Source organism: Pristiophorus japonicus, chromosome 24 (assembly GCF_044704955.1).
Source record: "Pristiophorus japonicus isolate sPriJap1 chromosome 24, sPriJap1.hap1, whole genome shotgun sequence".
Classification (NCBI taxonomy): domain Eukaryota; kingdom Metazoa; phylum Chordata; class Chondrichthyes; family Pristiophoridae; genus Pristiophorus; species Pristiophorus japonicus.
This window is the reverse complement of record NC_092000.1, coordinates 11069593-11086680: the sequence shown is the minus strand read 5'-3', so window position 1 is coordinate 11086680 and position 17088 is coordinate 11069593. Positions and strand designations below refer to the sequence as shown.

At 49.0% G+C, this 17088-nt stretch overlaps 1 protein-coding gene across 7 annotated transcripts in view; it reads left to right on the top strand.

The window, feature by feature from the left end:
• Positions 1-9186: 9186 nt before the first annotated feature.
• dock6 (dedicator of cytokinesis 6) overlaps positions 9187-17088 on the top strand; it is a 180494-nt gene continuing 172592 nt past the window's right edge. For all 7 annotated transcript variants that reach the window (XM_070867242.1, XM_070867245.1, XM_070867244.1 and 4 more), the window contains exon 1: positions 9187-9291. In XM_070867242.1, coding sequence (XP_070723343.1) covers positions 9245-9291 — 47 coding nt within the window. In that variant the 5' untranslated portion in view covers positions 9187-9244. The remainder of the gene's footprint in view (positions 9292-17088) is intronic.

Here is a 17088-nt window from a genome sequence, read left to right as displayed (position 1 = left end):
TGCACATGAAAATGAAAGATGTACATCGGTTAATCAGGGCAGGTTTAAAGTAGCATTTGGGCTGATAGAATTTGTTATGGCCCGCAGCAACGAGCTGACACACTCCATTCTGTCGTGCTCTATCCCTCCAATCATTGCCATTCCTCGGCTGAAGGGACTAACCCTCGTTATAATAAGTGCTGGCAGGCTATTCCACCGTGGGGGCCGGCACAGCCGAGCCCAATCCTGTCCTCGTCCGCCATAAGCAGTCACGCATGCTCCAGCAGGAGTCACAGGCTGACCGTCAGGAGTGGGTGACCTTTGTGTGGTTCCCCCCTCTCCATCACAGGTCATCTGTGGCCAAATACGGTGCTGAGATCGAGTAACTCAGCACAGACCCGGGAGCTTTAGAATCATGGAAAAATTACAACACAGAAGGAGGCTGGTCGACAAAGAGTTATCTCGTCTAATCTCACTTTCCAGCTCTTGGTCTGTAGCCCTGTAGGTTACGGCTCTTCAGGTGTACATCCAAATAGTTTTAAATATGATGAGGGTTTTTGCCTCTTACATCCTTTCAGGTAGTGAGTTCCAGACCCCCACCATCCTCTGAGTGAAGAAATATTTCCTCATCTCCCCTCTAAACCTCCTACCAATTACTTTAAATCTATGCCTCCTGGTTGTTGACCCCTCTGCTAAGGGAAATTGGTCCTTCCTATCCACTCTATCTAGGCACCTTATAATATACACCTCCCTTCATTCTCCTCTGTTCCAAAGAAAACAACCCCAGCCTATCCAATCTTGCCTCATAGCTAAAATTCTCCAGTCCTGGCAACATCCTCTGCACCCTTTACAATAAATGAAAAAAACTCTCCAGCTCCTTACTTTTCTTCACAATGGATGAACTAAAATCTCCCTGCTTGAATGCTCAGCTGCACTGGCCCTCACAGTGAGCGGACTGGAGCCTTTCTCGGCCTGTAGTGCTCAGGGACCGATGCTGTTAATTGTGTCTCTCTCAGGACCGAGCCATTGCGCATTCCCTGTTCTGCGGTGCTTGTAAATGCACTATTCCTTCACCGGCACTGGGTCAAAATCTTGGAACTCCCTCCCTAACAGCACTGTGGGAGCACCTTCACCACACGGGACTGCAGCTGTTCAAGAAGGCGGCTCACCACCACCTTCTCACAGGCGACTAAGTGATGGGCAATAAATGCCAGCCTTGCTAGTGACGCCCACATCCCCACGAATGAATCTTTAAAAAAACTCTTCTGAACCCTGTAGAGATCAGAGTTCTTACCTTATCATCATCATCATAGGCGGTCCCTCGTATCGAGGATGACTTGCTTCCACGCCAAAAAGGGATGAGTTCACAGGTGTTTCAATGAAGGATCTAATATTCCGGATCCCGAACTACATCTTGAAGGGTGGAAGATGCCTGTGCGTGGATTTTTTTAACGTGGGGTGGCCGTTGCACACCAGCCACCACACGGGCTTGACAGAGCTAGGCCTTGGTCCAGTGGCAAGGGTTAACCAGGACGAATGGAGACCAGCTCTGCTGCACGGGCCTGGTGCGCACACATATCGCAGTGTGGGCTGGCCCGTGCTGCCCCTGGGCTCTTGCCTCTCCAGGGCCCGATCATGTCTCTCCACACACGAGAGAGCAAAGAATAGAAGGATATGCTGATGGGGTGAGGTGAGGTCGGGTGAAAGGAGGCTCGTGTGGAGCATAAACACCGCCACGGACCAATTGGGCCGAATGGCATAGATGACATTTTCAGTCTGATACATCCAGACAAGGAACTGAGTGAAATGCAGGAGAAATGGATCTTAAAATTAATTTTTTTTCTTACCTTATGCAAACTGGTTAAAGCCCATCTATCGATTCCTGGAGTTTCCGCTAAATAAAGCCAGTTCACGGCTGCAGTGAGTGAGTTCCTGTGAAGCCAGACCAGTAAATTGCAAATTCTTATCTGTCCTTTTATTAAGATTTATTCGCTGTACTCAGGACCACGTCACAAGCCACCAATCGGGAGCGTGAAGCCTTTAGATAAGATTGCGGACTAGAATGCTGCGTGGGGTCCCGGGGCCAAGTGGTGCCAGGCAGGGAAGGGGAGGAGAAGGAGGGGCATTGAGTTACACATGGATCCACGAACAAGGTCTGAAAGTAAATGTTTACTCCCAGTGTTGTTAACAACTTCAGCACTTGGAAAGCAATCAGTCAGCGAGATAGAAGCTCTGTTGGCAGCTGTCAAATATTCAGACCCCCAGTTAGAAGTAAATATTTGGACTTTTTGAAAGTAAAAAGGGTTGAGTTATGGAGTTGACTCGGCTGAGCAATCGGAACGTACGACAGCTATCTCATTACTCAACCGAGTCGTGGTTACAGCTCTCCGTGAAAGATGAAGACGACAAAACGGTACTGGATTTCAGTATTTAAATGGAAAGTGTACTCCTAGAAACATAGAAAATAGGTGCAGGAGTAAGCCATTCGGCCCTTCGAGGCTGCACCACCATTCAATATGATCATGGCTGATCATGCAACTTTAGTACCCCATTCCTGCTTTCTCTCCATACCCCCTGATCCCTTCAGCCGTAAGGGCCACATCTAACTCCCTTTTGAATATATCTAACGAACTGGCCTCAACAACTTTCTGTGGTAGAGAATTCCACAGGATCACAATTCTCTGAGTACTCCTCTGAGTCATCGCATCACCGCACAGGTTATTTAGAGCGATACCTGTACATTTATTGCGCTGTACACACACACACACACACACACACACACACACACACACACAACCCTCACCAGCAAAAAGTGCGAGGAGCTCATGGACTTTTTTTGTCGTGTTGCCGAAACTCTCATCCGTGCTTTTGTTACATCGAGGCTTGATTATTCCAACGCTCTCCTGGCCGACTTCCCACCTTGCACCCGACATAAACTTGTGCTAATCCGAAATTTTGCTACCCGTATCTTAACTCGCGATTCTAATGCTCTCCTGGCTGGCCACCATCCTCTGCATTCTGTGAACATCAGCTCTGCCGCTCATATTTAAAAAAAATTCATTCATAGAATGTGGGCATCGCCAGCAAGGCCAGCATTTATTGCCTATCCCGAATTGCCCTTCAGAAAATGGTGGTGTGCCGCCTCTTGAACAGCAGTTAAGAGTCAACCATATTGCTGTGGGTCTGGAGTCACAAATAGGCCAGACCGGGTAAGGACGGCAGATTTCCTTCCCTATGGACATTCGTGAACCGGATGGGTTTTTGCGACAATCCGTTAGTTTCATGGTCACTGTTATGTATGTAACCCTAGGTAACCTGTATCATACCGCCACCAGAGGGCCTACCTGTTGGAGTCCCAAGGGAACCCAGCATATAAGCAGGCCTCCCATGCTGTACCAGCACTCTGGAGTTTAAATAAAGGAGCTAAGGTCACATTTACTCACTGTCTAGAGTACTCAGTTGCATTACTTTATTATGAGCGTAACTGTCACCATTACTGACACATGCTTTTTATTCTAGATTTATTTAATTATTTGAGTTTAAATTCTGCTGTGGTGGGACTTGAACTCATGTTCCGGCATCATTAGTCCAGTAACATAACCACTATGCTACCATACCCCGTATCCAAGTCCCATTCACCCATCACCCCTCTCCATCCTACATTATGTTCCAGTCCTCTAACGACTCCAATTTAAAATTCTCCTCCTCTTTCAAGTTCCTCCGTGGCCTTGACTCTCCCTTTCTCTGTAACCTCCTCCAGCCCTACAACCCCTGAGTCTGTCTTCCGCTGACTCTGGCCTTTGGTTCCACCATTGGCGGCCATGCCTTCAGCTGCCGCTAAGGCTCCATGCTCTGGAATCCACTCCCTAAACCTCTCTGCCTCTCCATGTCCCTCTCCTCATTTAAGACTGTCATGTATCTAGACATGTTACTGCCTGTACTATTACATATGCTGTGCCACCAGAGGGCACTACTATGGGAAACTTGTACACTAGCTGTATGGTCACTAAGGTGTGCCACCAGAGGGCACTGCAGTGGGAGACTTGTAGGTTACCTGTACAGATAGGCCAGGCCTAATATAAAAGGCAGGCCACCATGTGTGATTCTCACTCTGGAGTTATATTAAACGGACTAAGGTCACTACAGTTCAAGTACAATACATTGCCTTGAGGAGTCATCATCAGAGCATCTAAAGACATATCAGAGCACAGGGCCTACTGCAACAGGATGTCCACCAGAGCCTTTATCCCACGCCCCCCCTCCCCCATCACCAAGCAACTTCTCTTCCTCCTTCCCAATTTGCTAATCAAGGGACCGACACACACAGGATGGTTCCCCGAAGTTGGGTGGTTCCCCGAGCAGACTGTCGAACTCGTTTGGCAGAACGTCTCATCGCCAGAGCTTTCACACAAGCACCAAGATGTAGCTTGGTTGGCGATGGGGAGAGCCCTACCCGTCAGAGCGTTCATGCACAGCCGGCATCTCAGCAGCATGGCACGGTGCCCCCGAATCGGCTGCAGGGCGGACAAGACTGTCACCCACCTCCTTCAAGATTGCGCCTTTGCAAGGCAGGTCTGGAAAGAGATGCAGTGGTTGCTGTCGAGGTTCATCCCGAGCAGCTCCGTAACACAGGACTCTGTGCTCTACGGGCTGTTCCCAGGGACACACACCGAGACAGACATCACCTGCTGCTGGAGGGCCATCAACTCGGTGAAAGACGCACTTTGGTCTTGCCGAAGCTTGCTGGTTTTCCAGAGCAAGGAGATGTCCACGTCTGTGTGTTGCAGACTGGCGCAATCCAAGATCCAGGAATACGTGCTGAGGGACGCACTGAAAATTGGTGCAGCCGCCGCAAAGGCACGGTGGGGAAGGGCCACAGTTTAAAGCCCTTCCGCCACGGTAAACCCAGGGGCTGGTATCAGTGTAAAACTCCCCTCGGGCTGCAATGGTAAACCTTTTGTATACATAGAGCACCATGATCTACAAACACCTATGTAGTGCCATGTATAATGCAAGTTCTGTTGCGTAATGCATGTTGGAAAGAAATGTAACTGTACCCTCACTGTGTACCGTATGGTGACACATGTAATGTAACTTGATGAACGTACCACAATGTATCCTGGATTGTATGAATCGTACCTTAAAATGTAAAGTAAAGAAATGTATTAAACGGAACTGCAGTCAGCATCCAAATGTAATGTATGGAATTGCTGACCGCATCCAAATGTACTGAACCGCTTTTGAATGTATTGTGCAAATTTTTATATGAATAAAGTTTATTTTGAAATAAGAAAAAACATTGCCTCAAGGAGTCATTATCAGGGCATCTAAAGACAACAAAGACCATCCTTAAAACACCTCTTTGACCAAGGTTTTTTTACCTCTTATCTCCTTCATTTTTGCGATGGCCATCTTCTAATTAAGTCCCTGCAAAGTACCCTGGGATGTTCTTCTCCATTAAAGGTGCTAAATAACAACATCAACTTGCATCTTTAGGGAAACGTTCCAAGGCACTTCATAGGAACGTAAATTGACAACGAGCCAAAGGAGATATTGAACAGCTGACTAAAAGCTTGGTCAAAGAGGTAGGTTTTAAAGAGGGTCATAAAGGAGGAGAGAGAGTTAGAGAGACAGAGAGGTTTAGGGAAGGAATTCCAACGCTTAAGGTCCAGGAGCTGAAGGCAGAGAAATGGAGAAATGCAGAGTTTTCAGAGAGTTGTAGGGCTGAAGGAAGTTACAGAGATACAGCGCCTGCGACAGTGCAGCGCTCCCTCAGTACTGCCCCTCCGTCAGTGCAGCGCTCCCTCAGTACTGCCTCTCCATTAGTGCAGCGCTCCCTCAGTAGTGCCCCTCCGACAGTGCAGCACTCCCTCAGTACTGTCCCTCCGACAGTGCAGCGCTCCCTCAGTACTGCACTGGGAGTGTCAGCGTAGATTTTTGTGCTCAAGTCCCTGGAGTGGGACTTGAACCCACAACCTTCTGACACAGAGGCGAGAGAGCTACCCACAGTGGACTCAATAGTAAATACAAAGCAGTTACTTTAGGCTAATGTGCTTCCCTTCTCAGCCACTGAAAGGCACTATTTGAAGGGGCTGCTCCTCGATTATTGGTTGCACTTTAGTCCCACGCTCCTGATCTTTGGTCACCTGATGCGGGTGGGGAGAGCGGGCAGGTCGGAGGGCCTCCTCGTGGGACCGCTCCTGGGCATGGCCAAGGTGGCCATCAACCGGTCCAGGCAGCGGGAGGTCAAGGAGGTCGTTCGGTCTGACTGCCTGCCTCTCTTCCACAGCTACGTTGGCGCCAGGATATCCCTGAAGATGGAGCACACGGTATCCACCGGCAACAGTCGAGGCCTTCCACAACCGGTGGGCACTGGAGGGACTGGAGTGCATCATCACCCCCGGCAACCAAATTTGAATTTGATTTGTTACGGTTCCTTTAACGTTTTTGTTTATTTAGAGTCTTTATTTGCGACGGCCCTTTAAGAAAGGGGCACCTGCTTAACCTTAAATCGGTAATCGCCGGCATTAAAAGAGTCAACCACTGAAAGGGAATCCCTGGTTAGGGCCATCTAGACGAGCTGGTGCTTGGCTTCCGCTCAGTGAGCTACCACAGCCACAAGAGGGCATTCTTTACACATTGCCACTGCCCTGTTCATTAATCTCTCGCTTCCTCTCAAGTATTTTTCTCTGTTGATCTATAATCTTCGGATCACGTGCTTTTTTGCGGTTGAGATGGTTCGCACAGGCCACTGCCATTGCCGTTGTCCCACCAGTTGCTGGGAACCGCCTGCCAGTGGCTGATAATGACCTCCACCCTAGCAACCATCCTTCCCACAGTGGACCGAGCGTGCTTCCCTCTCTTACAGGCTTTGACAAGGTAAATGCAGGGAGGATGTTTCCCCTGGCTGGGGTGTCTAGAACTAGTGAGGAGGTCACAGACTCAGAATAAGGGGTCGGCCATTTAGGACTGAGATGAGGAGAAACTTCTTCACTCAGAGGTTGGTGAATCTTTGGAATTCTCTACCCCAGAGGGCTGCGGAGGCTCAGTCATGAGTAAATTCAAGACAGAGATCGATAGATTTTTGGATAATAAGGGAATCAAGGGATGTGGGGATAGTGCAGGGAAGTGGAGTTGAGGTAGCAGATCAGCCATGATCTCATTGAATGGTAGAGCAGGCTCGAGGGGCCAAATGGCCCACTCCTGCCCCTATTTCTTATGTTCTCTCCCCATTTAACCAGTTTGCCAACTGCTTTGCTGCAAAGTTTATTTAAAGGAGGGTCTGAGATACAAACAATTTATGCTGAAGACACAAACCACTTCTCCGGTGTATGTCGCAGCACAAGAAGAGTCTAAGAATCTACTCTACGCACCAACTGTTGCAGCCTGTCCCACAGCATGTTGTTACTGGCTTCTGAAGATCCAGTTAAACCACAATTAAACACACAACCCGAAACCAGTCCATTTCTTCAGGCTCATCTTCTTCTGCAGTTTGACTACATCCAACAGCATCCCAACAGTCAACACAGAGTGTCTGCACACTCTGACATGGGTTCAGCCAACAGCACGAAAACATTACTGTATGTGGGAGCTTGCTGTGTGCAAATTAGCTGCCTCGTTTCCCACATTACAACAGTGACTACACTTCAAAAAGTACTTCATTGGTTGTAAAGCGCTTTGGAGCGTCCTGAGGTTATGAAAGGCGCTATATAAATGCAAGTTATTTCTTTCAATGTCTACCAGAGAACAGCTGGGCTGGAACATCTGGGGAGGGGGAAAAGATTACACAAGCTTAGCACTCATACTTTAAAATAGTGTCGAATACAGTTCTGTAACACACTTCAGACCATGTTATTCTGTGTCTAATACATTCCAGTATGTGTGTTATCATAGAATCATAGAAGTTTACAGCATGGAAGGAGGCCATTTCGGCCCATCGTGTCCATGCTGGCCAACAAGAGGCTATCCAGCCTAATCCCACTTTCCAGCTCTAAGTCCGTAACCCTGCAGGTTACGGCACTTCAAGTGCACATCCAAGTACTTTTTAAATGCTATCCTGTGTGTTAAAGTTAAAAGAACAAACTTGCATTTATATAGCACCTGACAAGATGATGACAGGTTTAGATAAGGTAGACAAAGGAAAACTGTTCCCATTATTTGATGGTACAAGGACTAGGGGACACAGATTTAAGGTTTTGGGCGAGAGATACAGAGGGGTTGTGAGGAAGAACATTTTCACACAGCGACTGGTAATGACCCGGAACTCGCTACCTATGAGGGTGGTGGAAGCAGAGACAATCAATAATGTCAAAAGGATAGGCACTTGAGGGAAATAAACTTGCAGGGCTACGGGGATAGAGCGGGGGAATGGGACTGACTGGATTGTACTACAGAGAGCCGGCATGAACTTGATGGGCTGAAGGACCCCCTTCTGGGCCGTAATGACTCCAAGACCTTTCACGACCACCAGACATCCCAAAGCGCTTTACAGCCAATGAAGTACTTTTGAAGTGTAGTCACTGTTGTAACATAGGAAACGCGGCAGCCAATTTGCGCACCGCAAACTCCCACAACCAGCAACATGATAATGATCAGATAATCTGTTTTAGTGATGTTGATTGAGGGATAAATTATTGGCCAGGACAACAGGGATAACTCCCCTGCTCTTCTTCGAAATAGGAGCCATGAGAAAGCAGAAGGGGACTCGGTTTAACTTCTCATCTGGAAGACGGCACCTCCGACAGTGCAGCACTCCCTCAGCACTGCACTGGGAGTGCCAGCCTGGATTTATGTGCTCAATTCTCTGGAGCGGGACTTGAACCCACAACCTTCTGACTCAGAGGAGAGTCATGCCCACTGAGTCACTGGCTGGCACTATTATTGATTATTTAGATGATTTGACAGAAAGCTCCCAAGAAACTTGTTTTCCATAAGTCTTGGGCTTGAGGATCAATTCATACTGACTCCTCCTGAAAAACAACTGTGTACATCTATCGACCTATCTATAAAAAACACCAAATTATTGTCACAGCACACTGGTGAGGAACTTGCCGAGTCTGAACCCGAGTCACCCGAACTGCCGGAAGATCTCCGAACCCGAGCGCTCGGCTGCCGGAATTTGCCGAGTCTGAACTCGAACCACCCGAACTGCCGGAGACACGCCCGGCCCGAAGTCCCTCCTGCCCGACGCATTACCGAGTATTTCCGGAGATTGCCGAGGGGCTGGAGCCGCCGTTCGGAGCTCGGGTTCCCTGTCGGAGATGCGATGGCCACGACAAGTGAGCGCCGCGCTTTCGCTCAGAAAATCAACCGGTGAGTTCGCTCGGCGGCAACTTGTTTGGGGTCGGAGTCCGTCGGCGGGGGCGGGGGTAAGAGAGTTGTGGAAAAAGAGGCGCCAAAACACGGGAGCTTTTAAAGTCAGTCAGAAATTCCCGTAATTTTTTTTACCTCAGGAAAACAATGGGAAAAGCGGCGGGGGCCGGGCCTGACCTGGGCGGGTCGGGGGCCGGGCTCAGGTGTGAATCGGCTCCTTTACCTCAGGCTTCGGGTGACTGCAGCCCCGATCCCGGGAACAGTTCCTCCCTCCCCTCACGGACGAACCGTCCATCTCACTCGTTGTGTTTATATTGGGGTGGGGAGAGAGGGAGGGTGTGTATGTGCCCCCCTCTCCCCACGATAATGAAAATCAGGCCCGTTTAACGTTTTTTGCGCCCCGAGTGCAGGTGCCATTTGAGGAGAGGAGGAAATATTTTTTGGAATTAAAAACTTGGCAGCAAAAGTGTGTGTAAGTGGTACCCTGTGAGGGAGAAACTGGCCATCACTGGGTCCCCAGGCACATCAATAGCTTCTGTGCCGGATTAAATCATGATTTGAGGCTCAGTTTATTGTGACACTAGTCCCCCTCTCCAATTCTCTCCCAATGACCCCAAATTCTCTCCCAATGAACCCAAATTCTCTCCCAATGACCCCAAATTCTCTCCCAATGACCCCAAATTCTCTCCCAATGACCCCAAATTCTCTCCCAATGACTCCCAATTCTCCCTCCAATTCTCTCCTTTCCTTTTCCCAACTCTTCCCCTCCTTTCCTTTTCCCAACTTTTTCCCCTCTTTTCCTTTTCCCAACTTCTTCCCCTCCTTTCCTTTTCCCAACTTCTTCCCCTCCTTTCCCTTTTCCCCCAATTCTCCCCCTCTCATTTTTTCCCAATTGTTCCCTTGCTCATCTTTTTCTCAATTGTTCACTCCCCGCTCCTTGAGCTGGTACCTCAGCACCTTGTGATATCCTTGTTGGAAGTTTCCATTTTCATTTTGTGAGTCTAGTGCCAGAGGGCCATTCAATGGTTAGCAGCATCATAGCCCAGACCAATTCTGTCTTCTCACCCACATATGGATATTGCACTTTCTATCTCGAGTCAGTGGTTACCTATCATGAACTGGGATCTTGGTTGTCTTAATCCCTCCCTTGCCCCGGGTGACAATTGTTATCCTTCCAGGCCACGATTAGAGAATTCAAGATACGCCCATGGACATTTGTAGTTCCTGTGGTTTATAGTGACACTGGGCAGTGCACTTACACACTGAGCCATGAGGTGAACTAGTTAGTGATCTTTATTTGACACGTGGAAGAAACAAAAGAACCTGGCTTGATACACATGAGCTATTTACAATAGACAGAAATGGTTGAGTTTTTTTTGAGGTTGCTCTGTTACAACGGTTGTTGTGCAGGCGACAATATTTTATTTATTTTGGTTGCAGCGAGAGAAAGATAATGAGATTAAACGATTAAACTGATTGTAGATTATGCGCCGAAATACTATGATTTGTTTAGAGGTTTATTTCCTTTTAAGTTTTCTTGCTGCTTATCAGCTGTGTTTTTTTGTTGAAATGAATAAACCAGCTTCAGAGCTTTTGGTATGACAGTATTAACGAGTATTTACAGCACAGAAACAGGCCTTTCGAGTGCTGAATTTCTCTGATGAAAACAGAGAGAGACGAATATATAGCAGAAGGTGATTACAAAGTATTAAATCCAGTTGGGTTCAGGCAACATCATATAACATGCGCGAACCCCTGCTGTTTCATAATCGTCACTCGAGGTTAAGTTACAGGCTGGAAGTTGCTGCCTGGTATCGATTGCTATTAATACACTGAGTTTCTGTGAGGCACTTTATTCTGGTCTGTCCTTCATCTGGTTAGTGCTCAGACAAAAGGAGTAAGCAGCTGTTCTGTTTCAGGTGTAGGACACCGCCAGCCCTACATCCCTCCATGATCTTGGCATTCCTCCAATTCTGGCCTCTTGGCCCCCGATTTTCATCGCTCCACCATTGATGGTCGTGCCTTTAGCTGCCTCGGCCCTAAGCTCCCTTCCTAAACCTCTCTACCTCTCTCTCCTCCTTTAATACTCCTGAAAGCCTTTGATTAAGCTTTTGGTCACCTGTTCTAATAACTTATATGGGTTTGTGTCAAATTTTGTTTGATAAGCGCCTTGGGACATTTTACTATGTTAAAGGCGCTATATAAATACAAGTTGTTGGGTGTTGATGCACATATGTTACCGCAAACATTTTATCTGTTTAGCTGCTCTCAAAAAATATTCTATTGTGATGCAATATATTTAGCTACACCCTTTTTTCTTGTCTCTTTTGCAAGAATTCACGTGCATCTTTCATGCCAATTACAGTATTACTGAGAAATTATATGTTTATGCAATGCTTTAGAACATAAGAATATAAGAAATAGGAGTAGGCCATTTGGCCCCTCGAGTCTACATAAGAATATAAGAAATAGGAGTAGGCCATTTGGCCCCTCGAGTCTGTTCCGCCATTCAGTAAGACCATGGCTGATCTGGTCTTGGCTTCAACTCCACGTCACTGCCCGCTCCCCATAACCCTTGACTTCCTTATTCAAAAATCTGTATAATGCAATAATATTATAGTCCCCGATAATTCAAACAAATGCATAAGAACATAAATAGGAGCACGAGTCAGCTGTTTGGCCCTTCGAGCCTGCTCAGCTATTCAATAAGATCCTGGCTTATCTGATCTTGGCCTCAACTCCCATCCGCCCATCCCCATATCCCTTGATTTCCCTTAATATCCAAAAGTCTTATCGATCTCTGTCTTGAATATACTCAACGATTCAGCATTCTCAGCCCTCTGGGGTAGAGCATTCCAAAGATTCACAACCTTCATGATGCCCTAGGAAGCATTATTACATGGCTGCAATATCAGAATCCCCAAATTAAATTGTTGAGATAGAGGATCAGCCATAATCTTATTGAATGGCGGTGCAGACTCGAAGGGCCAAATGGCCTACTACTGCTCCTATATTCTATGTTTCTAAATCGTAATAACTCCCCCAATTAGCATTTTCTGTTGTTTAATATTCTATTTACTAAACGTAGCGGGGAGTCTGTGTTGAGTTAGCTGATCTTAATGGGGCCAGTGGGACAGGATGATGAAGTTGGCCTCAATGCTCCTGGATTAACAAGGGACAATCTGTCCTGATCAGAACCCAACAACACTCGCTGGGAATGTGAGGACAGAATTTGACGGTGATGCCCTCTGGTCAAATAGACTACTGACGTTACCTGGGCTCAAACACAAACTTTGCATGAGGTTCTGGAAGGATCCTGTGAAACCATACCCCAGAAAGGAATCGGTCGGTAGTCTTTGGGAGAGTGGAGAGAATAGAGAAATCATTGAAAAAGGGGGGTAGGAAAAAAAGTTGCTAAATGATTCAGTTTTATGGATCTTGAGATGCTATCGCTCCTGATCCTTCTCGACCTTTCTGCAGCCTGTTGACACGGTTGACTATGCAGCCTCCTCAAATGCCACTCCTCCGTTGTCCAGCAGAGTGGGAACTCCCTCAGCTGGTTCCACTCTTGCCTCGCCATTCGCAGCCAGAGAATCTCCTCCAATAGCTTCTCTTCCTACCTCCGCACTGTTACCTCTGGAGTCCCCAGGGATCTATCCATGGCCCCCTCCTATTTTGCATCTACGTGCTGCACCTCGGTGACACCATCCGAAGACATGATGGTTCGACATGCTGATGACACCCAGCTCTACCTCACCACCATCGCTCTTAACCCCTTCGCTGCTTCTACATTGTCAGCTTGCGGGTCCAACATCCAGACCTGGATGCACCACCATTTCCTTCAATTGGACATTGGGCAGACCAAAGCCATTGCCCACGCCCCCTTTCCTTTGATACCACCACCACTGTCTCTGGCTGAATCAGACTGCTCGTAAGCTCAGCGCCCTATTTGACCCTGAAATTAACTTCCTACCCCATATCCACTCTCATTTGGGAGTCTTGTGTCAGGCATGCGAACAATGTGGCCTGCCCAACGGAGCTGGTTGAGTGTGGTCAGTACTTCGATGCTGGGGATGTTGGCCTGATCGAGGACACTAACGTTGGTGCGTCTGTCCTCCCAGGAGATTTGCATGACCTCACCCCTCGCTATCTCTGTAACTTCTTCCAGCTATACGTCACTCCGAGAACTCTTTTACTCCAACTGTGGCCTCTTGCGAATCCCTCACTCCTCCTGCCCCTCCATTGGCGGCCGTGCCTTCAGCCGTCTAGGCCTCAAGCTCTGGAATTCCTCCCTAAAATTCTCCGCTTCCCTCTTCTCATTTAAGATCTTCCTTTCAAAAACTACCTCTGGCCAAGTTCTGAGTCGCCCATCCGAATGTCTTCTTCTTTGTCTCGGTGTCAATTTTTGTTTGATTACTATGAAACGCCTTGGGACATTTTCCTACTTTAAAGGACCTATGTAAACACAAGTAGTTATTGTTGATTTCATGAGATATGTGACAATATGCTCTCTGTTTTCAGTGTAATTTTAGAACTATATTTAACAGTTATGAACAGCACTTCTCATTTTATTGAAACTATCCTCTTATGGATTGTGGAGGGGGAAGCATAAAGTTGTAATATAATCACTGACCTATGTAAACCTCTTCTTTGTGGATGACGATGTAATCTGAAGCTCTGGGTAAAAGACAGTATATTTTTGCCCCCAGTCATCCATCCGTAGGGCTTGATGCTGCTGTATGAAACAGGGACCTGCTTTCTGTTCCTTAGATGAGAACTGTTGTATTCTCAATAGTGTGAGGCTCAATAACAGCACATTCTGCAGCTCAGTTTGTGACTTTGTGAATACACTTTTGCTTTCAGTGTGGGGGACTGCAATAATGTGCTTTTCCCAGCTCACAGTGAAGGACAGACAAGAGTGTAAACCTTCCACATTGGTTGCTTTTTATAGAACTTTGGCTTAAAATTCTGCCGAAGAGATTTTCTAAAAAGGGATTGAATAAAGGTACTCCTTTGTGGGATAGTGTGTCTATCCCATTTGTCTCCCTTCTGGGGTGGAAGCTTTTGTTACTTAACCAGGACCAGCAGAAAGATAGACTTGCTGTTGTGTTCATTGTCCCCAATGAACAGATCTACCTTAATGAGAGAGAATTAGTTAGCAATCTGGTCGTGTGGGGCCCCTTGGGGAAGAGTGACCATAATATGGTAGAATTCTTCATTAAGATGGAGAGTGACACGGTTAATTCAGAGACTAGGGTCCTGAACTTAAAGAAAGGAAACTTCGATGGTATGAGACGTGAATTGGCTAGGATAGACTGGAGAATGATACTTGAAGGGTTGACGGTGGATAGGCACTGGCAGACATTTAAATATCACATGGATGAACTACAACAATTGTACATCCCTGTCTGACGTAAGAATAAAAAAGGGAAGGTGGCTCAACCGTGGCTAACAAGGGAAATTAGGGAAAGTGTTAAATCCAAGGAAGAGGCATATAAATTGGCCAGAAAAAGCAGCAAAAGCAGAATTTAGCAGAGGAGGACTAAGGGTTTAATTAGGAGGGGGAAAACAGAGTATGAGAGTAAGCTTGCAGGGAACATAAAAACTGACTGCAAAAGCTTCTATAGATATGTGAAGAGAAAAAGATTAGTGAAGACTAATGTAAGTCCCTTGCAGTCAGAATCATGTGAATTCATAATGGGGACCAAAGAAATGGCAGACCAATTGAACAAATACTTTGGTTCTGTCTTCACTAAGGAAGACACGAATAACCTCCTGAAAATACTAGGGGACCGAGGGTCTAGCGAGAAGAGGGAACTAAGGGAAATCCTTATTAGTCAGGAAATGGTGTTAGGGAAATTGAAGGGACTGAAGGCCGATAAATCCGTAGGGCCTGATAGTCTACATCCCAGAGTACTTAAGGAAGTGGCCCTAGAAATAGTAGATGCATTGATGGTCATTTTCCAACATTCCATGGACTATGGATTGGAGGGTAGCTAACGTAACCCTACTTTTTAAAAAAGGAAGGAGAGAGAAAACAGAGAATTATAGACCAGTTAGCCTGACATCGGTGATGGGGAAAATGCTGGAATCAATTATTGAAGATGTAATAGCAGCACATGTGGAAAGCAGTGACAGGATCGGTCCAAGTCTGCATGAATTTATGAAAGGGAAATCATGCTTGACAAATCTTCTCGAGTTTTTTTGAGGATGTAACTAGTAGAGTGGATAAGAGAGAACCAGTTGATGTGGTGTATTTGGACTTTTAAAAGGTTTTTGACAAGGTCCCACACAGGAGATTAGTGTGCAAAATTAAGGCACATGGTATTGGGGGTAATGTATTGACGTAGATAGAGAATTGGTTGGCAGACAGGAAGCAAAGGGCCCAAGTTTCGAGCCACGCCTAGAACGGCGCAGTCCCGACCTGGACGCCCGTTTTTCGCGCCACAAAGTGCGCCTAAAAAAACCCTCCAGATTCTCCAGCTCCCTGCAGGTCATTTGCAGTTCGGCGCAGCGCAACAGGAGCAGTAGGGGACGGAGCCAGGTCCCTGCGCTGAAAACAGTGCCGGGACCTCTGCACATGCGCGCTACAGTGGGCACGCATGTGCAGTAGCTCCAGGCGCCCAAAACTGTGTGGGAGGGGCCAAAGCACGCAGCCCCTAGCCCTGGCCGAATGGGCTCACTGGGGCTGCGTGCAGAAGGCTGCCTCCCACGCCCGGCGCCTGCTTCCGCCCGACCCGACCCGACTCGACTCCCGCTTCCCCCTCCCCCTTTCTCCCCAGCCCTCCCCCATTTCTCCCCCATCCCTCCCCCATTTCTCCCCCATCCCTCCCCCTTTTCTCCCCCATCCCTCCCCCAGTTCTCCCCCAGTGGCTCCCCCAGCCCGCCCCCAGCCCTCCCCCCCCCCATCCCTCCCCCCATCCCTCCCCCATTTCTCCCCCTCCCCCCCACGCCTCCCCCTTCCTCCCCCATCCCTCCCCCTTCCTCCCCCTTCCTCCCCCATCCCTCCCCCTTCCTCCCCCTTCCTCCCCCATCCCTCCCCCTTCCTCCCCCATCCCTCCCCCTTCCTCCCCCATCCCTCCCCCTTCCCTCCCCCATCCCTCCCCCTTCCTCCCCCATCCCTCCCCTTCCTCCCCCTTCCTCCCCCTTCCTCCCCCTTCCTCCCCCTTCCTCCCCCTTCCTCCCCCTTCCTCCCCATCCCTCCCCATCCCTCCCCCATTTCTCCCCCCGCCCCTCCCCCTTCTCCCCCCGCCCCTCCCCCACCCCTCCCCCTTCTCCCCCACCCCTCCCCCTTCTCCCCCACCCCTCCCCCTTCTCCCCCCCCCCCCTTCTCCCCCACCCCTCCCCCTTCTCCCTCCCCCGCCCCCTTCTCCCCCCCCTTCTCCCCCGCCCCCTTCTCCCCCCCGCCCCCTTCTCCCCCCACCCCCTTCTCCCCCACCCCGCCCCCTTCTCCCCCACCCCGCCCCCTTCTCCCCCACCCCGCCCCCTTCTCCCCACCCCGCCCCCTTCTCCCCCCCGCCCCTCCTCCCACCCCGCCCCCTTCTCCCCCACCCCCGCCCCTTCTCCCCCACCCGCCCCCTTCTCCCCCACCCCGCCCCCTTCTCCCCCACCCCGCCCCCTTCTCCCCCACCCCGCCCCCTTCTCCCCCCACCCCGCCCCCTTCTCCCCCACCCCGCCCCCTTCTCCCCCCCCACCCCGCCCCCTCTCCCCCACCCCGCCCCCTTCTTCCCCCACCCCGCCCCCTTCTCCCCCACCCCCGCCCCCTTCCTCCCCCACGCCCCGCCCCCTTCCTCCCCC